This window comes from Microcaecilia unicolor, chromosome 8 (assembly GCF_901765095.1).
Source record: "Microcaecilia unicolor chromosome 8, aMicUni1.1, whole genome shotgun sequence".
Classification (NCBI taxonomy): domain Eukaryota; kingdom Metazoa; phylum Chordata; class Amphibia; order Gymnophiona; family Siphonopidae; genus Microcaecilia; species Microcaecilia unicolor.
In genome coordinates this window covers 21,883,073-21,905,630 of record NC_044038.1, presented here as the reverse complement: position 1 = coordinate 21,905,630, position 22,558 = coordinate 21,883,073, and the positions used below count along the sequence as shown (strand labels likewise).

At 47.6% G+C, this 22,558-nt stretch overlaps 1 protein-coding gene across 3 annotated transcripts in view; it reads left to right on the top strand.

Annotated features, from left to right (window-relative positions):
* Positions 1-1,747: 1,747 nt before the first annotated feature.
* The window catches only part of UNKL (unk like zinc finger), a 145,784-nt gene continuing 124,973 nt past the window's right edge, over positions 1,748-22,558 (top strand). For all 3 annotated transcript variants that reach the window (XM_030213076.1, XM_030213079.1, XM_030213077.1), the window contains exons 1-2: positions 1,748-1,813; positions 3,024-3,233. In XM_030213076.1, coding sequence (XP_030068936.1) covers positions 1,749-1,813; positions 3,024-3,233 — 275 coding nt within the window. In that variant the 5' untranslated portion in view covers position 1,748. The remainder of the gene's footprint in view (positions 1,814-3,023; positions 3,234-22,558) is intronic.

Here is a 22,558-nt window from a genome sequence, read left to right as displayed (position 1 = left end):
ACTGGCCTATCCAATCTGTCCAGTTGTCTCTCACTTTCTACTACTTTGGGTATATGAGCATATAAATTTCTTATATTTAACACAATACCGTTCTTCTCTTATCTTTTATCCAGTTTATCAACTTACTCCTCTATAAAATTGAATCATCTCTCTGACCTCATGTGCAACTTGCTTTAGTTACCTTATTTTCTAACTCCTCTTATGTTCCATCTTTGCTTATACCCTACACTTGTCTATGAAAATGTTTTATTACATATTGCGTTTACATTGTAAGTAGGATACTATGCCATACTTTGTATTGTTATTTGAATATTTTTACTGCTGTAATTGTCTATTGCGTATGTTTCATTCTTAATGTGCACCACCTTGAGTGAATTCCTTCAAAAAGACAGTAAATAAATCCTAATAGATGCATAAATAATTCTGTTCCAAACATATGTAATTTCCATTACAATGTTGATCTATACCATCTCTACTGGCAGATTATTCTATGTATTTTCCACTTTGTTTCTTTTAAGACCTATACTTAATCTGACTCCAACACCTCTAGCATCTGTTATCAAATTTTGTAATAACCATATAGCCACCAAAATTAGCATCGCTTGTTGAGAGTTGCAACCCTTCCAACTCCATACAGGATTGGAGTGGAGGAGTGGTCTAATCTGACTTTTTTTGGAGCCATATGATAACCCTACTAATGGTTAGTACAGTAATCTTAAAAACTCGGGGAACCAAGGTCAGTTCCCACTGTGGATCCTTGTGATCCTGGGTAAGTTACTTCACCCTCCATTGCCCCAGGTACAAAAACTTAGGGTCGCTTTGACAAAGGCATGTGCAGCGCATGCCAAATGAGACTACTGCCAGGCTACCATGCTCCCTAGTGGTAATATCAGATTTGCTGTGCGCCCATAACATCTGGATGATTTATTTCCTCCCACGTGCAGCCTTTCTGACAGTATTCAGCAATTGTCACGTGCCAACCAGTCATGAAACTTTACCGCTAAAATAATGGGTGGCATTAATGGCTCAGGCCAGTTTTAGGCACACGCCCTTTGCCCATCCCATTAAAAAAATAAAAAGCCCTTTTTTTGCAGACGTGGTAAAAAAAACTGTCCTAGCACGTGCCAAAAACACACGCTTACACTACCGCAGGCCACTTTTTACCATGGCTTAATAAAAGGACCCCTTAGACTGTGGGCCCACTAGGGATTGGGGAAGTACCTGCATAATATGTAGTACATATAATAAATGTAAACCGCTTTGGTTTGTACCAGGCAGGAAAAAAAAGACATCTAATCCTTGACCCCCTTATTTCTTGGCCATAATCAGAAATTGCCAGAGCTGGTGGTTGGGAGGCGGGGATAGTGCTGGGCAGACTTATACGGTCTGTGCCCTGGAGCATAGGTACAAATCAAAGTAGGGTATACACAAAAAGTAGCACACATGAGTTGTCTTGTTGGGCAGACTGGATGGACCGTGCAGGTCTTTTTCTGCCGTCATCTACTATGTTACTATGAGATGGACTTTAAAGTAGTGGTACCAATACTAATCGTACCTGTATTCTACACCGTGCAGCATGCCTATGTTGTCAGGCTTTAATGTACTCCCGAAGGGTGGGCTTTAAAAAACCTCCATATAAGGCAAAGTGGGCGGTGTTTGTTTATCCCGCCAGTTGCCCATGCTGCCCTACTGCAGAGTGTAAGTCAGTCCCATTTTGCGCATGCGCCGAGCATTGTTTTGACTGAAAAATGCCGTCGGTTTCGAAAACGGCACTGAGCGGCTCTCCGCAAACCGAGAAGCCGACTCATTACACGTAAGTACAGGGACCGTAAGGGCGACGAGAAAGCAGCGGCCAGGGGTCGGAGCGCTCGTCTGGTCGGCCCGAAACTAGGTAGCCGGGGGAGGGGCAAGGAAATGCTTTGGCCACCACGGTCCCAAACCTTGCAAGTCCCGTCTGCGGCGCGCTTTAAAAAATGGTGTAATTTACGCCTGCAGTTTCTTCCTCTGGCTTTGTAAATGCATGCAAAGGGAAAACGGGAGGTCCGAAACGGGGGTTTCTCTCCCGGGAAGGGACTAGCTTCCCGTAAAGGTCGCTGCGTTTTTTCTTATCTCTTTAATTCTCCCTCCGTCTCGGCCCCATTTGCAAAAAGTCGCTACGCTAGTAGCGCAGCGTAAGGGCCCCGGCCACGCGCGGCGTTTACGACGGTCCGTGGCGCAGTTGGCCTCTGAGAATCCCTCTGCGCTGTCTCGGAGAAGTAGGCGGGGCTCTTTTTGGCAACGCGGGGGGAATTCTTTGCATCGGCTGCAGCAGCAGCAGCAGCTTTTCGACAGTATTTCCTGGCGTGTTATTTTATTGGTCTGCTGTTTGTACTGTAAACTGAAAAAAAAAGAAAAAGTTATTTTTTATTTTTGGAGCAGTAGGAGGAAACCGCGAAAAAAAAACCGTTTGATTCTTGTCTTTACCATCTGAGCCAATGATATTTTTGGTTTGAGCGAGACCTGCGCTTATTAAGACAGCGGTTGAGTGCATATGTCCCCTCTCTTCGCATACATTGTGCAATTACGCCCCCTCCCCAAGCAACAGCCGTGAAAAGGCAATTATGTGGCAGATTTGAATTGGAGAAGCAGATTTGAAAATATTTGTTCTTCCTGCAAGATTTTTTTAAATGTCGCCTTTTTATCTCCCGTAACATGCTGGGGTGGGAGGGGAATGAAGCAGAGCTGTCAGTAAGGAAAATTTTACGCATGCTTATTTTCCATGTGGGATGGAAAGGTCCACGGGATATTTTAAACAGCGAGTTTTGTCCTAATTTAATGAGAAGATCCCCCCCCCCCCTTAATAGTGTAATAGCTATACTGTATTTGAAGTCTAGCGCCTAAAGTTTACAATCAGTTGCATATACACGTGTGGGAATACAGCTCTGCTTGCTTCTGCTGTAATAAATGCTTCTGTCCTGCTGCTTTACGTGCCCCAAGTAGGATTACTGCTGAAATGTTTTAAACGCAGTTTATTTTTGTTCTAGGTATCTAAAGGAATTTAGGACAGAGCAGTGCCCCCTCTTCTTGCAGCACAAATGCACCCAGCATAGACCCTTCACCTGTTTTCACTGGCATTTCTTAAATCAGCGTCGCCGTAGACCCATACGAAGGCGTGATGGGACTTTTAACTATAGCCCAGATGTTTATTGTACAAAATATGATGAGACCACAGGCATCTGCCCAGATGGAGATGAGTAAGTGTTTTTATAAAAATGCAATTATAGACTCCTGTTTTTGCCTAAAACTATTTTCACTAAAAACAGTTATCTCGTCAGGAATGTTTGAATCCATTGGTCATTATGGTCATTACTTGATATTTGTAGATGGATTGCAATAAAGCAGGCTTTAAATGTAGACCAAAGTAGTTTTTACAATGAGTATACTTAATGTGCTAGGCGGCAAGTATTTGAAAACTGACACTTGACCCGTTTTCTTTCTTGCTGGTGTTAAATTTGTCAAGAAATAAGGATTTATACACTCATAGTGGTTAAGATAATGCTTGCATAAAAAATGTTGCTATGGAAATACGTGAATTTACTTCTGTAGTTGGAACCAAGAAATATATAAAAGTGGGTTTATATGATGGCTTTATACAACCTTGAGATGTTTTCTGCAGTAAACCCAGTGAAAAAGCAACAGATGTGCCATTCAGTTTGTACCTTTGGAGAAAAGCAGCAATTATCACAGCCCCTGGTTTAATGTGGTAGATTTCTCAAGATTCTGTAGCAAGTGTGGCACATTTGCTTATTAAATTATGTGTTGTGTTTTTTATAAGGATGTAATATCTGGAATGTGTGTTTTATTTGGCCCTCTTTAGAGGAAGAGAGGAAGGGGACAGTGAAATAAGGGAATGATCGCGGAGACCAGAACTAGATAATGGATTGAGAATGGGAGGGATAGGAGAATACAGAGAATCGTGAAGAGGCAGGGGAGTGGAAGGAGAATGGATGAATCCTCTCTGAAACGCCAGTCTTTGCACTTTCTCCATCGTCCATAGCATGAATTTGTGATCTCCCCATCTTGAATCTCTTATGCATTCTACCCATCCTCTTGACACCCCTGTTGGATACCATCGCTGTTCTCCTTCACAGACTGCGCCCCCCCCCCCCCCCCCGTTCTTTAATTCTTCAGGCAAGTTATCCCTTAACAGCCTTAAGGTCGTCCACCTCCTATCACATTCTCCCCCCTAGCCACCCATACTGCAACGTCTTCACTCACTCTGCTCCCCAGACACTCCTACAGCTCCCCTGCATCATCTCCACCCATGTTTTCTAGTCACTTCTTTTCTTACCCTCTCTGCTGCTACCTCCTCCACCACCACCACATCCCCCTTACTGATGCCATCACTGACCCTTCTGCATGGTTTGAGCCTTGGATGACAGCAGCAGTAAAGTGCGCTGGGCAGGAGAGTAGAATATTTTACTTCTGCTACCCTTCAGGCCCCTAAGTCAGGTGTGGGTACCCATGTCCTCAGGGGCCACAACCCATTCAGATTTTCCAGATGCACAATGAACATGTGATTTTCCTGATTGCATACATCTTGTGCACGTTCATTGTGGAAATATTGGAAACCCAACTGGGTTGTAGCCCCCAGATTATGGTTACCCACCTCTGCCCTAAGTGGTGTGTAAGGACTGGTGGGGGAAGGAAGAGTTGAGCAGAGAAGGTGGGCTACCCTTACCACTGCATCTTTGGTCCTGCATATGAATATTCTGAATAAACTGGTTTTTGATATTATCTCCATATTGGTTTGCGCATTTGTCAGCCTCTACTTTTGCTGTTTTGCTTTGACTCTCCTTGGAGGCTCCTCCTGTCTTCTTAGTTTTTGTATTGCATACATTTGTTGCATAGATGCCCCCCTCCCCCCCCCCAAAAAAAAAACCCCCAAAACGTAATAATGTAACTATTATAGTGGACTTGTGCATATTGCACTGACAAAATGTAAACTCAAGGTGTAGGACAGAAAGCCAATAGAAGTGTTTGGTGTGATAATTTTTAAAGAATTTATCCTAGTATTTCTTTAATTTTGGCCCAGATTTAAGTGTAGCAAGCTGCCTAGGCACTTGGGGGGGGGGTGGAATCTGCTGTACTTTAGGAACATTTGGTATTCTAACCTTCATCTCTACTCATTCCAGTCCAGCCTGAGGAGAAGCAGAGCTTCTATTTTGACCACCTGAAATACAGGATTTTCAGTGTTACTTTATTTTTTTTTTTTTGCTGCGATTTATCTTAAAATAATATATCACAGCTTCTATGCTTGTCCACTTCAACTTATTTGCTAATCTTTATTGCTACAAATCTTTAGGACTAAAATTATAGATGTGACCTGCTTTCTGGGGTTCTGCTTTGTTGGGTCAATAAAGTGATTTTGTCTCAAAGTTATATAGTCCCTATTAAAAAAAAAATGTAATGAAGTTACATAGCCACAGATTTTGGGGCCCTTTTATGACTGACTGCTCAGTAGGGTACGGTAAGGTACCACGCGACAAAACAGCACTACTGTCGGGTTTGGCCAGGTGCCCTGCAGTTATTCCGCTTTTGCCGTACACCATTTCTTGCACTAGAAAATCGTTTTTAGTTTCCAGTGGGGGGGGGGGGGCAGGGGAGTAGGTGCGCCCGGCGGTAATCAGGCAGTTCCGGTACATTGCCGTGTGCTGCTGATTACCATACGAGTAGCAGGTGACAAGAGCCATGTGCTAAATTAGCTCGTGCCTATTAATGGCAGAAATAGAAAGTTGGCCATTTTAGAGCCAAGTTAAGTGAGTGGAGCATGCAGGAAAGCCACACGCTAAACTCCCACCGACAGCTTAGTAAAAGGACCTCTTAGTTCTTGTGAAGAGAATAAGTTTTTTAATTAATAATTTACTGGGGGGGGTTATAAATTGTCCATTTTGGGATAACCAAGTATTTGGTTGGTCTTCAGTTTTGGGTAACCTTTGAGCCAGTGAGAGGGTGGTAATCTTTTGCAAGGCTATCCAGCTTATTTTCGAAGGAGATCGCCGACCATCTTCCGACACAAATCGGGAGATGGCCGGCGATCTCCTAATACCGGCCAAATTGGTATAATCGAAAGCCGATTTTGGCCGGCGCCAAATGCTTTCCATCGCGGAGCTGGCCAGACTTCAAGGGGGCGTTTCGGTAGGGTAGCAAAGGCGGGACGGGGGCGTTCTTTGAAATGGCCAGCTTCGCCTGATAATGGAAAAAAGAAGGACGTCCCTGGCGAGAATTTGGTCCACTTTATTTGGTCCCTTTTTTTTTCAGGTCCAAGTCCCCAAAACGTGCCCGAACTGACCAGATGACCACCGGAGGGAATCGGGGATCACCTCCCCTGACTCCCCAAGTGGTCACTAACCCCCTCCCATCCTCAAAAAAACAACTTTAAAAACTTTTTTTGCCAGGCTCTATGCCAGCCTCAAATGTCATACTCAGGTCCATCGCAGCAGTATACAGGTCTCTGGAGCAGTTTTAGTGGGTGCAGTGGACTTCAGGCAGGCGGACCCATGCCCATCCCCATCCCCCCCTACCTATTACACTTGTGGTGGAAAATGGGAGCCCTCCAAAACCCATCTGAAACCCACTGTACCCACATGTAGGTGCCCCCCCTTCACCCCTTAGGGCTACGGTAGTGGTGTATAGTAGTGAGGAGTGGGTTTTGGGGGGGGGGGGGGGCTCAGCACCCAAGGTAAGGGAGCTATTTAAAGTTGTTGTTTTTTTTTTTTTTTTTTAAATTTTAGAAGTGCCCCCTAGGGTGCCCAGTTGGAGTCCTGGCATGTCAGGGGGACCAGTGCACTACAAATGCTGGCTCCTCCCACGACCAAATGCCTTGGATTTGGCCGGGTTTGAGATAGCCGGCCTTGGTTTCCATTATCGGCAAAAACTGAGGCCGGCCATCTCTGACATTTGGCCGGCCATCTCGTTCGAAAATACAGTTGGTCCCGCCCCCTTGTGGTGCCATCCTTAGAGATGGGCGTCCCCTGTCGAAAATGCCCCTCCACATATCTTTACAAACTGAAGCCTCAAAATGTTTGGTTTAATTGAATAGGACTTAATAAAAAGCATGTTTTGTATATCAAAGTGGATGTTTTGGGGGATTTGTGTGTTTAAACTTTTGCAGTTTCCTCCTGTTTTTTAGGAATGCAGGTCATTTGCTGCTGGCTGCCTTCTAGGGCAAAACAAGAAGTCTTATTGAAACTTATAAGCAGAGCACAAAGTATAGCAAACGTACAGTGGGGGAAATAAGTATTTGATCCCTTGCTGATTTTGTAAGTTTGCCCACTGACAAAGACATGAGCAGCCCATAATTGAAGGGTAGGTTATTGGTAACAGTGAGAGATAGCACATCACAAATTAAATCCGGAAAATCACATTGTGGAAAGTATATGAATTTATTTGCATTCTGCAGAGGGAAATAAGTATTTAATCCCTCTGGCAAACAAGACCTAATACTTGGTGGCAAAACCCTTGTTGGCAAGCACAGCGGTCAGACGTCTTCTGTAGTTGATGATGAGGTTTGCACACATGTCAGGAGGAATTTTGGTCCACTCCTCTTTGCAGATCATCTCTAAATCATTAAGAGTTCTGGGCTGTCGCTTGGCAACTCGCATCTTCAGCTCCCTCCATAAGTTTTCAATGGGATTAAGGTCTGGTGACTGGCTAGGCCACTCCATGACCCTAATGTGCTTCTTCCTGAGCCACTCCTTTGTTGCCTTGGCTGTATGTTTTGGGTCATTGTCGTGCTGGAAGACCCAGCCACGACCCATTTTTAAGGCCCTGGCGGAGGGAAGGAGGTTGTCACTCAGAATTGTACGGTACATGGCCCCATCCATTCTCCCATTGATGCGGTGAAGTAGTCCTGTGCCCTTAGCAGAGAAACACCCCCAAAACATAACATTTCCACCTCCATGCTTGACAGTGGGGACGGTGTTCTTTGGGTCATAGGCAGCATTTCTCTTCCTCCAAACACGGCGAGTTGAGTTCATGCCAAAGAGCTCAATTTTTGTCTCATCTGACCACAGCACCTTCTCCCAATCACTCTCGGCATCATCCAGGTGTTCACTGGCAAACTTCAGACGGGCCGTCACATGTGCCTTCCGGAGCAGGGGGACCTTGCGGGCACTGCAGGATTGCAATCCGTTATGTCGTAATGTGTTACCAATGGTTTTCGTGGTGACAGTGGTCCCAGCTGCCTTGAGATCATTGACAAGTTCCCCCCTTGTAGTTGTAGGCTGATTTCTAACCTTCCTCATGATCAAGGATACCCCACGAGGTGAGATTTTGCGTGGAGCCCCAGATCTTTGTCGATTGACAGTCATTTTGTACTTCTTCCATTTTCTTACTATGGCACCAACAGTTGTCTCCTTCTCGCCCAGCGTCTTACTGATGGTTTTGTAGCCCATTCCAGCCTTGTGCAGGTGTATGATCTTGTCCCTGACATCCTTAGACAGCTCCTTGCTCTTGGCCATTTTGTAGAGGTTAGAGTCTGACTGATTCACTGAGTCTGTGGACAGGTGTCTTTCATACAGGTGACCATTGCCGACAGCTGTCTGTCATGCAGGTAACGAGTTGATTTGGAGCATCTACCTGGTCTGTAGGGGCCAGATCTCTTACTGGTTGGTGGGGGATCAAATACTTATTTCCCTCTGCAGAATGCAAATAAATTCATATACTTTCCACAATGTGATTTTCCGGATTTAATTTGTGATGTGCTATCTCTCACTGTTACCAATAACCTACCCTTCAATTATGGGATGCTCATGTCTTTGTCAGTGGGCAAACTTACAAAATCAGCAAGGGATCAAATACTTATTTCCCCCACTGTATATACCTTTCATTGTAAAAGAAATGAAGATTTCAGAAAAAGGCTAGAAAACACAGCATATGAAACTTCAGTTTCTCCCTTCCTTTTTAAATAGAAGAAAATACACCGAAAGGGGAAGAAGGGGGAACACAAACTGACATTTACTTCTGAAATAAGAGCAGTGAGGTCTGAGCCGCAAAGCTCAGATTTTGGACAGAACCCTATCTGCCAATAGAAAAGCTTACTGCCATTAGGCATAAAATTATTGCCTATCTTTATACACATAAGATAAGTTTCCATTTTAGTAAATGTAGGGACACCTGTGTCCTTCCACACCAAAGTTAAAGTTTACCAGCATTAGCAGATGCTAAATTGGATCTATTTGCGAAGACCAGGTATGTCCTGTTCAGAAGATAGATAACCAGGGTCCCAAGGTATTTGCAATCCCGTACGCCACAAAATCTGATACTCTTCCAAAAAAGCCTTGTCTTTCGGAGAGATCAGTCAGATATGTTCTATAGCACTAGTAGACATACAGCGCTGCGTACGTCTAGTAGTGCTATAGAAATGATTAGTAGTAGTGTTTGGGATTCCGGAATCTTTCTACTGTTGGGATTCTGCGTGGAATCTTGCTACTCTTTGTCCTTATGCCTTATTTGTCCTGTTTGTCCTAATTAGATTGTAAACTCTGTCGAGCAGGGACTGTCTCTTCATGTTCAAGTGTACAGCGCTGTGTACGTCTAGTAGCGCTTTAGAAATGATTAGTAGTAGTGCCCCTGACTACTGTTCCTGCAGACCAAGGCAGGCACGTGAAGAATATCACAGATTGAGACAATCACAAGTTAAATACCAACGGTAAAGAAGTTTTAACATTGTTTTCTATAACATTGGAATTGATAACTATCTTTGCCAAGGATTGTTCCATGGATTCCCACTCTGCAATCGTATAGATTACACCCAGCTCTTGTTCCCATGTTTGCCTATGATTCTAATAAGATCTCCAAGGTAGCCACAAAAGGGGAGATTATATATGGTGCTTAAAAATCCACGTGGAAAACAGTGCCAACTAAGTGTATTCTATAAGTGATACCTAGATTTAGGCACCTATATGGAATGTTTAGTTGATACCCAGCGCCTAAAACTTCATGCATCCATGTATGCCAGCGAAAACATGGCAAATTTGCGTGCATTGGGCCATATTCTCTAACTACGTATGTTGTTAGGTGCACGTGTAACAACTTGTGCGTGTAAATTGTAATTGCCAATTAGTGCTCATTTTTGCCTGTCTTTGTTGCATTTGTATCCCACATTTTCCCACCTATTTGCAGGCTCAATTTGGCTTACATAATGCTGTAATGGCGATTGCCATTTCCGAATTGAGAAATACAAAATGATTCTTAAGTGACAGTAGATTAAGCAATCAAGTGGCTTGTTATAAGTTTTAGTAACATAGTAAATGACGGCAGATAAAGACCTGAACGGTCCATCCTGTCTGGCCAACAAGATAAAACTTATTTTACATGGTATGTGATACTTTATATGTATACCCGAGTTTGATTTTGTCCTTGCCATTCTCAGGGCACAGACCGTAGAAGTCTGCGCAGCACTATTCTTGTACTAAAAGTTCTGAAGATTCTGGAATCCTAAAGAGTTACAAGACTCTGGAATCCCAATTAGTAGCAACATTCCATGTAGAACCCCAAAGAGTAACAAAGTAACATAGTAAATGATGACAGATAAAGACCTGTACAGTCCATCCAGTCTGCCCAACAAGATAAACTCATTAGACATGGTATATTATACTTTATATGTATACCTTGAGTTTGATTTGTCCTTGCCATTTTCAGGGCACAGACCGTAGAGGTCCGCCCTGCACCGGTTTTATTCTCCAAATACCGATGTCGCCACCCAGTGTCCGCTAAGATTCCATAGATTCATTCCTTCTAAACGGGATTCCTTTGTGTTTATCCCACGCATGTTTGAATACCATTACCGTTTTCATCTCCACCACCTCCCGTGGGAGGGCATTCCACGTATCCACCACTCTGTCCGTGAAAAAAAATACTCCCTGACATTACTCCTGAGTCTGCCCCCCCTGCGCATTGTTATAGAATATGCTTGGATTTCGGCATGGATCTCTAGGCACACTATATAGAATGTGGGGGAAAGTGCATCTAAATATTTGGTAAATTGAGAGTCCTCACAGACGTCTTCTAAAAAAAAAAGGCATATGTTCCCGTTAACCATCTTGTAAAAAGGTATAGGGTTTGAAGAGAAATCAGCTTATACAATTGACCCGTCTAACCAACCCATTTTGCCTCCAGGTCCTGTAAACCAAAGGCACCATCCATGGAGGGAATTCTGGATTGTAACAAATAGGTTTATAGCGTGAGAATTGAAAATCTTTTAGGACCAATTGTATCCCAAATGTAAAAAGTATGTAGAATAGTTGGAGACGTTCCATTTTGTAAGATCCGGTGTCTCCAAGGGAGCCAAATCAGAAAGCTCAGAGGAACCAGACCTACTCAAGTCTGCTGTATACACAAACATCTTTCTATATAAAAGGCAACCCCAACGTTCTAATGAAGCCTCCACGGAAGTTGAGGCGCCCAAGATATCCGGTGTGCCCTGGAGTGTCTGCACCGCCCTCGCGTCAAAACGTCATGATGTCGAGGGTGGAGCAATGACACTCGGGGCGGAGCAATAACACTCGAGGGCCGAAACGGAAACGCCACGGAGGCGCAGCAAAAAAAAAAACAAAAAAACCCTCCCCACACACAGTGAACCCCGAACAACGACCGGTCACACGGAGGCAGGCAAGTTGCTCGGAGGGAGGGGGCCCCTTGCTAGCGCCCGTTTCATTGCGCTCAGAAATGGGCATTTTTTTCCTAGTAATTTTATAATCATGGTTTTGAAACCAACCAATAGCTGCTCAATAATTCTACAACTCCGCAACAGCCTCATTTGGAGTATCTAAACAAAACTGCCCTAGGTAACTTAGGTTTTCTGTCACACTAAATACATTTCAACAGACTTGCCTAGAGGGCAGTAGCCTGCCATGATATCTGTACTGCAAGGCATTAGTTTTGATCGTTGAAATTCTATCAAACCAAGTGAGTGATTGGCCCTTGCTCCAAGTCGGTCAAAATATCGGGGGAAAATAAAAGTTTAGGATAGATCGCAGCACAGAGCTGTAAGTAATCCGATCACAACCAGATATCTCTTAACTTAACTCATTTAAAAGGGAAGGAAGAGGACTGCAACCTGTGTATTCTCCTGCTTATATTAACCTTGAACCTCGAGACTTTTTTTTTTTTTTACTTTTTTTTTAAAATTTTTCATGAAATAACAATACAAATTGAAATGATAGAGATATCTCCAACTACTATAGGGCAAACTTGACAATACATCTTGGACTTATTAATAAAAAGCATAATATACATCACACCCATCCCTCTAGTTATGGTAGGACTCTGGGCTTGTGGAGAAAAGACACTATGTCAACATCCTCTTTGACTAATAGACATCCCACACTTTGTGGTACTGAGCCAGAGTGCCTTTATGAATAGCAGTCCGCTTCAGCGACAGGACCCCAGCACAGACTAGCCATACAATACCTGGTGGCAGCTAAACTGGTTATAGCCAGAGAATGGAAAAGCCCACAGCCGCCTGAAATGAGACTGGTTATGCAAAGAGTGGACTTCCTGTACCAGATGGCAAAGCTGACGGCTATGAGAAGAGGGCGAATGGGAGCCTTTAGCAAAGTGTGGCAACCATATGAACATTTGCATGAACAGACAATAGCACCACCATGATACGGGGGGGAGGGGAAGGGTGGGAAGGGAATACTAGCAATAAATGGCATAAAATTGTAGCGTATTGTTATGAGTGATAAGATGTAAAAATGAGAAATGCTTTGTATAACTGAAAATCAATAAAAACAGTTTAAAAAAAAAAAAAAGAAAAAGGATCAGGTAAGGTATGGGTAAATGGATAGAATAAGGGAGAAGGAAATAAGAAATAATATATTCATTGCAATGTATGTATAGATGCATTGCTGAGTTGAGCCATTTAAGTAGAATCAATAGGGTAGGCCTTGAAAAACAGGTCTTTTAATGTTCGCTTGAAGTTTTGATGGTCGTGCGTCCTTTTCACACTCTTTGGTAATGCATTCCACATTTGTGTACTTATATTTCTCCGAGGACAAGCAGGCTGCTTGTTCTCACGACTGGGTGACGTCCGCGGCAGCCCCCACCAACCGGAAATAAGCTTCGCGGGACGGTCGGCACGCAGGGCACGCCCACCGCGCATGCGCGGCCGTCTTCCCGCCCGTGCGCGACCGCTCCCGCCAGTTACTTTTTTTCCGCGACTGAGAGAGTTGTGTTTTCCCCTCTCTCTCGTTTCAGCCGCCGGATTTTTTCGACCGCGTTTACGCGGATCGTCGCTTTGGCCTGTTCGGCCTCTTCTTCTTCTTCTTTCTCTTTTATTAAAAAAAAAAAAAAAAAATTTTGCGCGTGTGGAGCACGCGCTCCTTCTTTTCCCTCGCTTTCTAGCGGGGACGCCTCGTTGCGGCCTAGTGGCCGCTCGGTCGGTTACAATTTTCGTGGTGTGATTTTAGCCACCATTGCCGACTTTGACTTCGCCGACGCGATTTTTCCGTCGATGTCCTCGAAGGTCCCGAGTGGATTTAAAAAGTGTGGTCGCTGCGGCCGGCCGATCTCGCAGACCGACACCCACGCTTGGTGCCTCCAGTGCCTCGGGCCGGAGCACAATCTCAAGTCGTGCGTTTTGTGTCTCGGTCTCCGGAAACGGACTCAGGTTGCGAGGCAAGTTCTGCGGGACCGTCTTTTTGGAACTTGCGCCGGCCCCTCGACGTCGACCTCGACGGCATCGGTATCGAAGACCGGTTCTTCGGTACCGGTATTGATGCCCGAGACATCGGCACCGATGGCAGCGACCCCAGGAGAACAGGTCCCGTCGGCCCGCCGGTCCGCCGGCGAGAGTGGGGTAGAGAGACCGCGTGGGCAGTCGGCCCCGGTCACTCCCTCAACTCGTGAGCCACGGGACCGAACCCTGTCGGACCCGGTACCCCGAGACCGAGGGGGATCGACCTCCTCCTCCTCCATGCCCTCCGGCACCGGTGACGTGCACCGGAAAAAAGACAAGAAGCGCCGTCACCGGGAGCCCTCGGTGCACCCTGAAGAGGAGTCGACGCCGAAGCGTCATCGCAGAGAGGAGAGATCTCCGTCGGTGGTGGAGGTACCGACACGTCGGGGTTCCGGCACCTCGGTGCCGTCTCCTGGCCCCCAGCAGCTTCCGGCACCGACACCCTTACCGGCCCCACCGCCTTTCCCGGCAGCGGGCCTGGACGAGTGCCTCAGAGCCATCCTTCCGGGGATCCTGGAAGGGCTGATGCGCCAGGCTGTGCCGGCGCCGGGGGTGCTTGCGCCCTCGGCGCCGATGACTGTGGCGCCGGCGAGCTCTAGCCCGGCGCCGGGGCAGTCGACCACCGCCGCCGCTTGCGGTGCCGGTCTCGACAGCCACGCAGGTGGAGTCCCCGTCGACGTCGATGGAGGGAGCTCCGTCCCCGCCGGCGCGGGAGTCCACCGCTCGACGACACCGAGACCTCGGTGCCTCGACGTCGAGCCGGGCCCGGTACCGGACGCAGCTACATGAGCTAATGTCCGATACCGAGGATGAGGACTCGTGGGGGGAAGAGGAGGACCCGAGATATTTCTCCTCAGAGGAGTCTACGGGCCTTCCCTCGGACCCCACGCCGTCACCGGAGAGGAAGCTCTCACCTCCTGAGAGTCTCTCCTTTGCCTCCTTTGTGCGGGATATGTCTATAAGCATTCCCTTTCCCGTGGTCTCTGTGGAAGAGCCGAGGGCCGAGATGCTCGAGGTCCTCGACTATCCATCACCACCTAGAGAGTCCTCCACGGTACCGCTGCACAATGTCCTGAAGGAGACGCTGCTCCGGAACTGGGTGCGACCACTAACTAATCCCACCATTCCCAAGAAAGCAGAGTCCCAGTACAGGATCCACTCTGACCCAGAGCTCATGCGGCCCCAGTTGCCCCATGACTCAGCGGTCGTGGATTCTGCTCTCAAGAGGGCACGGAGTTCGAGGGATACCGCCTCGGCGCCCCCGGGGCGGGAGTCTCGCACTCTGGACTCATTTGGGAGGAAGGCCTACCAATCCTCCATGCTCGTGACCCGCATCCAATCTTACCTGCTCTATATGAGCATCCACATGCGGACCAATGTGCAACAGCTGGCGGACCTGGTCGATAAGCTCCCGCCGGAGCAGTCCAGGCCTTATCAGGAGGTGGTCAGGCAGCTGAAGGCGTGCAGAAAGTTCCTGTCCAGGGGGATTTTTGACACCTGTGACGTGGCATCTCGTGCTGCGGCCCAAGGTATAGTGATGCGCAGGCTCTCATGGCTGCGTGCCTCTGACCTGGACAACCGCACCCAGCAGAGACTGGCTGACGTCCCTTGCCGGGGGGATAACATTTTCGGTGAGAAGGTCGAGCAGATGGTGGACCAACTGCATCAGCGGGAAACCGCTCTCGACAAGCTCTCCCACCGGGCGCCTTCAGCACCCGCCCCCACGGGTGGGCGTTTTTCCCGGGCACGGCAGGCTGCACCCTATTCTTTTGCAAAGCGTAGGTACAACCAGCCGGCCCGAAGGCCTCGTCAGGCACAGGGACAGCCCCAGCGCGCTCGTTCTCGTCAACAGCGTGCGCCTAAGCAGCCCCCTGCGCCTCCACAGCAAAAGCCGGGGACGGGCTTTTGACTGGATCCACGGGAACATAGCCGCCCTACAAGTGTCCGTACCGGACGATCTGCCGGTCGGAGGGAGGTTAAAATTTTTTCACCAAAGGTGGCCTCTCATAACCTCCGACCAGTGGGTTCTCCAAATAGTGCGGTGCGGATACGCCCTGAATTTGGCCTCCCTGCCTCCAAATTGTCCTCCGGGAGCTCAGTCTTTCAGCTCCCATCACAAGCAGGTACTTGCAGAGGAACTCTCCGCCCTTCTCAGCGCCAATGCGGTCGAGCCCGTACCACCCGGGCAGGAAGGGCAGGGATTCTATTCCAGGTACTTCCTTGTGGAAAAGAAAACAGGGGGGATGCGTCCCATCCTAGACCTGAGAGGCCTGAACAAATTCCTGGTCAAAGAAAAGTTCAGGATGCTTTCCTTGGGCACCCTTCTGCCAATGATTCAGAAAAACGATTGGCTATGTTCCCTGGATTTAAAGGACGCATATACTCACATACCGATACTGCCAGCTCACAGACAGTATCTCAGATTCCGTCTGGGCGCACGCCACTTTCAGTATTGTGTGCTGCCCTTTGGGCTCGCCTCTGCCCCACGAGTGTTTACCAAGTGCCTCGTGGTGGTAGCGGCCTATCTACGCAAGCTGGGAGTGCACGTGTTCCCATATCTCGACGATTGGCTGGTCAAGAACACCTCGGAGGCAGGAGCCCTCCGGTCCATGCAGTGCACTATCCAACTTCTGGAGCTGCTGGGGTTTGTGATAAATTACCCAAAGTCCCATCTCCAGCCAACTCAGTCTCTGGAATTCATAGGAGCGCTGCTGAATTCCCAGACAGCTCAGGCCTACCTTCCCGAAGCGAGGGCCACCAATCTCTTGACCCTGGCTTCGCAGACCAGAGCGTCTCAGCAGATCACAGCTCGGCAGATGTTGAGACTTCTGGGTCATATGGCCTCCACAGTTCATGTGACTCCCATGGCTCGTCTTCACATGAGATCTGCTCAATGGACCCTAGCTTCCCAGTGGTTCCAGGCCACCGGGAATCTAGAAGATGTCATCCGCCTCCCCACCAGTTGCCGCACTTCACTGCTCTGGTGGACCATCCGGACCAATTTGACCCTGGGACGCCCATTCCAAATTCCGCAGCCCACGAAAGTGCTGACGACGGATGCATCTCGCCTGGGGTGGGGAGCCCATGTCGATGGGCTCCACACTCAGGGTCTGTGGTCCCTCCAGGAAAAGGATCTGCAGATCAACCTCCTGGAGCTCCGAGCGATCTGGAACGCACTGAAGGCTTTCAGAGATCGGCTGTCCTGTCAAATTATCCAAATTCGGACAGACAATCAGGTTGCAATGTATTACGTCAACAAGCAGGGGGGCACCGGATCTCGCCCCCTGTGCCAGGAGGCCGTCGGGATGTGGCGTTGGGCGTGTCGGTTCGGCATGCTCCTCCAAGCCACGTACCTGGCAGGCGTAAACAACAGTCTGGCCGACAGACTGAGCAGAGTCATGCAACCGCACGAGTGGTCGCTCCATGCCAGAGTGGTACGCAAGATCTTCCGAGCGTGGGGCACCCCCTCGGTGGACCTTTTCGCCTCTCAGACCAACCACAAGCTGCCTCTGTTCTGTTCCAGACTTCAGGCACACGGCAGGCTAGCGTCGGATGCCTTTCTCCTCCATTGGGGGACCGGCCTCCTGTATGCTTATCCTCCCATACCTTTGGTGGGCAAGACCTTACTGAAGCTCAAGCAAGACCGCGGCACCATGATTCTGATCGCGCCCTTTTGGCCCCGTCAGATCTGGTTCCCTCTTCTTCTGGAGTTGTCCTCCGAAAAACCGTGGAGATTGGAGTGTTTTCCGACTCTCATTTCGCAGAACGACGGAGCGTTGCTGCACCCCAACCTTCAGTCTCTGGCTCTCACGGCCTGGATGTTGAGGGCGTAGACTTCACTGCGTTGGGTCTGTCTGAGGGTGTCTCCCGGGTCTTGCTTGCCTCTAGGAAGGATTCCACTAAAAAGAGTTACTTTTTCAAGTGGAGGAGGTTTGTCGTGTGGTGTGAGAGCATGGCCCTAGAACCTCGTTCTTGCCCTGCACAGAACCTGCTTGAATACCTTCTGCACTTATCAGAGTCTGGCCTCAAGACCAACTCAGTAAGGAATCACCTTAGTGCGATTAGTGCTTACCATTATCGTGTGGAAGGCAAAGCCATCTCTGGAGAGCCTTTAGTCGTTCGATTCATGAGAGGCTTGCTTTTGTCAAAGCCCCCTATCAAGCCTCCTGCTGTGTCATGGGATCTCAACGTCGTCCTCACCCAGCTGATGAAACCTCCTTTTGAGCCACTGAATACCTGCCATCTGAAGTACTTGACCTGGAAGGTCATTTTCTTGGTGGCAGTTACTTCAGCTCGTAGGGTCAGTGAGCTTCAAGCCCTAGTAGCTCACGCTCCATATACCAAATTTCATCATAACAGAGTAGTGCTCCGCACCCACCCAAAGTTCCTGCCGAAGGTGGTGTCGGAGTTCCATCTTAACCAGTCAATTGTCTTGCCAACATTTTTCCCCAGGCCGCATACCCGCCCTGCTGAACGTCAGTTGCACACATTGGACTGCAAGAGAGCATTGGCCTTCTACTTGGAGCGGACACAGCCCCACAGACAGTCCGCCCAATTGTTTATTTCTTTCGACCCTAACAGGCTAGGGGTCGCTGTCGGGAAACGCACCATCTCCAATTGGCTAGCAGATTGCATTTCCTTCACTTACGCCCAGACTGGGCTGGCTCTTGAGGGTCATGTCACGGCTCATAGTGTTAGAGCCATGGCAGCGTCGGTGGCCCACTTGAAGTCAGCCACTATTGAAGAGATTTGCAAGGCTGCGACGTGGTCATCTGTCCACACATTCACATCACATTACTGCCTCCAGCAGGATACCCGACGCGACAGTCGGTTCGGGCAGTCGGTGCTGCAGAATCTGTTTGGGGTGTAAATCCAACTCCACCCTCCAGGACCCGAATTTATTCTGGTCAGGCTGCACTCTCAGTTAGTTGTTCTTCGTAGGTCAATTTCTGTTATACCCTCGCCGTTGCGAGGTTCAATTGACCTGGGTTCTTGTTTTGAGTGAGCCTGAGAGCTAGGGATACCCCAGTCGTGAGAACAAGCAGCCTGCTTGTCCTCGGAGAAAGGGTATGATACATACCTGTAGCAGTTGTTCTCCGAGGACAGCAGGCTGATTGTTCTCACCTTCCCTCCCTCCTCCCCTTTGGAGTTGTGTGTTTCATATTTTTTGCTAGTCATTCAACTGGCGGGAGCGGTCGCGCACGGGCGGGAAGACGGCCGCGCATGCGCGGTGGGCGTGCCCTGCGTGCCGACCGTCCCGCGAAGCTTATTTCCGGTTGGTGGGGGCTGCCGCGGACGTCACCCAGTCGTGAGAACAATCAGCCTGCTGTCCTCGGAGAACAACTGCTACAGGTATGTATCATACCCTATATCTGTCTTTTGCAATATTTAAAGACATCTTAGGCCTGTCCCATCCAATTAACAATTTTTTGTCAAAAACATTCTTCAGTTCTACAGTTAAATCCCGATCATGTTTGTCAATAGGGATGATGATTTCTACAACATCATATATATTCTACATGATGTGTAAATGTTGGAAAACATCCCTTAGTGAAGCTTTGAGGCTCTTTGTGCAAGATTTTGGAATATATGATGTGTGGAGAGAAGAGAATGGTGCACAAAGGGAATAGACTTACGTCTCATCTCCACATTCTCAATATTCCCTTATAAATTATTTTTCCGGACTTGCTCTTTAGAGGTCAAGTTGGGCTGGGAGCAACCTTTAGGAACTGGATAACAGAACTTCAACCCAAGAGAATGTGTCCATGTCAAAAAAGGTAGTTCCAATGTATTTCCCTTATCCAGGAGAACAAGACAGGGCTGCCCTCTATCCCCATTACTTTTTGCATTGGTGATGGAACCGCATATAGTTGCTATTCACTCTAATCCACAAACTGGGGGGGGGGGGGGGGGGGGGGTTATAGTGGGCAATACAGAGTATAAAATTAGCCTTTTTTTGCTAATGTCTTACTCTTATTGACTGCTCCAATCACTACATTACCTAATCTGTTGGTAGAGTTAAAAGTTTTATTCCCAAGTCTCGAGGTTCTGTAGCGAGCAAATTAGCGATTGCGGCAGCATGGAAGGCACCAACGCTCCCAGACATATAAAGAGTTTTGCAGAGACTAGATAACGTACGCCCGATGTCAAAATTGGCTTGCTCACCACTTGTCCATTAAGCCGCTCAGTCTGCTATCACGATGTCCTGTCACTCCTTTCATTTTCCTTTTGACGAGCTGAGTTGCTTTCCAGACATCTGTCTCCTTAGGCGACCTCGTCCTTGCGATACTCTTTGCCACCTGGGTTTCCTATCGCGTGCTGTTTCTCCTTGCGCGCTGGGTCGAGGGTCAGTCGTTGCCTCCCTTTGCTTCATATACTCTTGTGCTTCCTCAAGTGTTACCACTCTCCTCTGCTTCCCTTCACAGAAAAAGGTTAATGCAAAGGGGTATTGCCACTTATAAGGCACTCCTTCCTCTCGAAGTTGCGCTGTTAGCGGACGCAGCTCTCCCCGACGTTTTAGGGTTATGGCCGATATATCTTGGTACAGCTCAATCGGGTAGCTTTCCCATTGCACGGGGCTCTCTAATCGCGCCTTCTTCATCACTGCTTCTTTTATTTTAAAGTCCGTGAAGCAAGCCACTATATCTTTTGGCTGGTTTGGTCTCCTGGCGCCCAATGCACGGTGCGCGCGCTCAAGGTGAATGCTTGCTTTATCATAGGGCTGGCCTTCAGTGGATAGAACTTGCGCTGCTATAGACTGCACTATTTCCTCACAGTCATTGAATTCCGGCAGCTCGGGCACCCCCTGTATTCGAATATTAGAGCGCCTGCTCCGGTTCTCCAAATCCTCAATTTTATCCATGAGGTATTGAGCTTCTGATTTTCGCTCCCCGAGCTGTTGTTCCACTGCCTTGTTCACTTCTATTTGCTCCTCCTGGCCATTTTCGATCTCCATTACTCGGCTGCCCAGTTCTGATATTTCCCCTCTTAGCTCAGTACTCAATTGGGCAAAATCTTTACGCATTTCCTTCAGCTCCGTTTTTATTTCTTGGAACCACGTGCACAATTTCTCCCACACTTCAGGCTCTGCCGCCGCTCTGTCGATCGATAGCTCGCCTCGTGGAGATTCCAGACCTTGCTCTGCCACCGTCGACGCATGGGCGCCATCTTCTTCCGCCACTATTCCATCCGCTTTAGCTTTTTGCTGGTAGGAAAAGGCCGCTAAATCCGGCGTTTTAACTTTGGATTGCGACATCTCTCGGCTCAGTGCGCTTTCCACTACCGAATGTGGCGGTTTCCGCTTGTCCCACGGGGGTTGGACCGCTATAAAGTCGCTATTTTAAAGCTGATAGACGGGAGCTTCGTTTTCACCGCTCCATTTGCTAGCGTGACGTCACTTCCTCTCCTACCTGATCCTTTTTCTAATTGTATTTGTTTAAAGCCTACCGTACTTGGCGTCCACCATTACGGTATTAAGCCACATTGAGCCTGCTAATATGTGGGAAAATGCGGGATCCAAATGTTACAAATAAATAAATATAGGTAAGACTCATCTCTACCAGCAATGTTTGAATATCAGGGTGAAAAAAGTTATTATGAAGCCCTTTGTCTATATAGGGGTTTTCCTAGAGACTAATTTGACAATGCAAAAACATAGACCATGCGATTTCCACTTCACTTTTTTTAACTGAAAGATATAACACCATGACTTTTGGATGATTGTACAGAGTTTGGTACTGACAAAGGCTGATTATTGCAACTCTCTACTTCTGGAAATATCATCCCGAATCGAAGCTCTGCAGACCATCCAAGACGCAGCTGCACAACTGATCACTGGAATGTCAAGGTCTGAACACATTACCCTAGCATTAAAGAAAGTTACACTGGCTTCCTGTAACACACAGAGCTTAATTCGAGACTCTTGTATTGACTCATCAACGTATATTTGGGAGTGTTCCACCCTATTTTCGAAGTACCCTGCAATCATATAAACCAAACTGAGCACTTAGATCCGAAACGTCCCATCAGCTCTGTTTACTTGCCGATCTTTGTTCAAAGTTCCCAGAAGTAATTTAAATTTTCACAGTTTGGATAAAAAAGTAAAGGCCAGTATTAAAACCGATACAAGTGAGTCTTTAAATTGTAATGTAGCAAATTGCAAACTTTTTGTAATATCAATTCCTTGTTGGTATACTGGCAGTGTTTCTCAAGTCTGGTCCTGGAGTACCCCTTGCCAGTCAGGCTTTCAGGATATCCACAATATGTATGAACTTGATTTGCTCCCATTGCCTCCATTATATGCAAATATTTCATGCATATTGGTTATGGATATCCTGAAAACCTGACTGGCAAGGGGTTTTCCAGGACTGGACTTGGGGAAACACTGGCACACCACTGTGTCCCTCGGGTGGCTAGAGGTAGAGCACAAGGCTGTGTGCCACCTCTGGCTCAATTATAGGTGTGGCTTCAGTAAGGCCCAACAATTGACAGCACAAGGTCTGGATCACTATTCCCACATTTTCTTGATTGTTCTCTGGGACCCTGTGGAAATGGAAGTGCCAGCGTCCTATTTTCATTGTCCCATTTATACTGCAATTCATCCATTGTTGAATATTTGGTTTGGAGATCCAAAACTGCTTCACCTTGCACTTCAAACTGGGACTCCATATCTTCAAATCTTGACCCGATGTTTCATCTCTATGGAGGGGGTCAATACGGGTTTCCAATTCTCCTCTTGTCTGTGCTCCGACCTTAGGTTCTGGAAACAGCGTTTTACATCTCAACTGAGGCTCATCAAATTAACCTGCTCCAGATCTTTTGTCTTCAGAGGTGCTG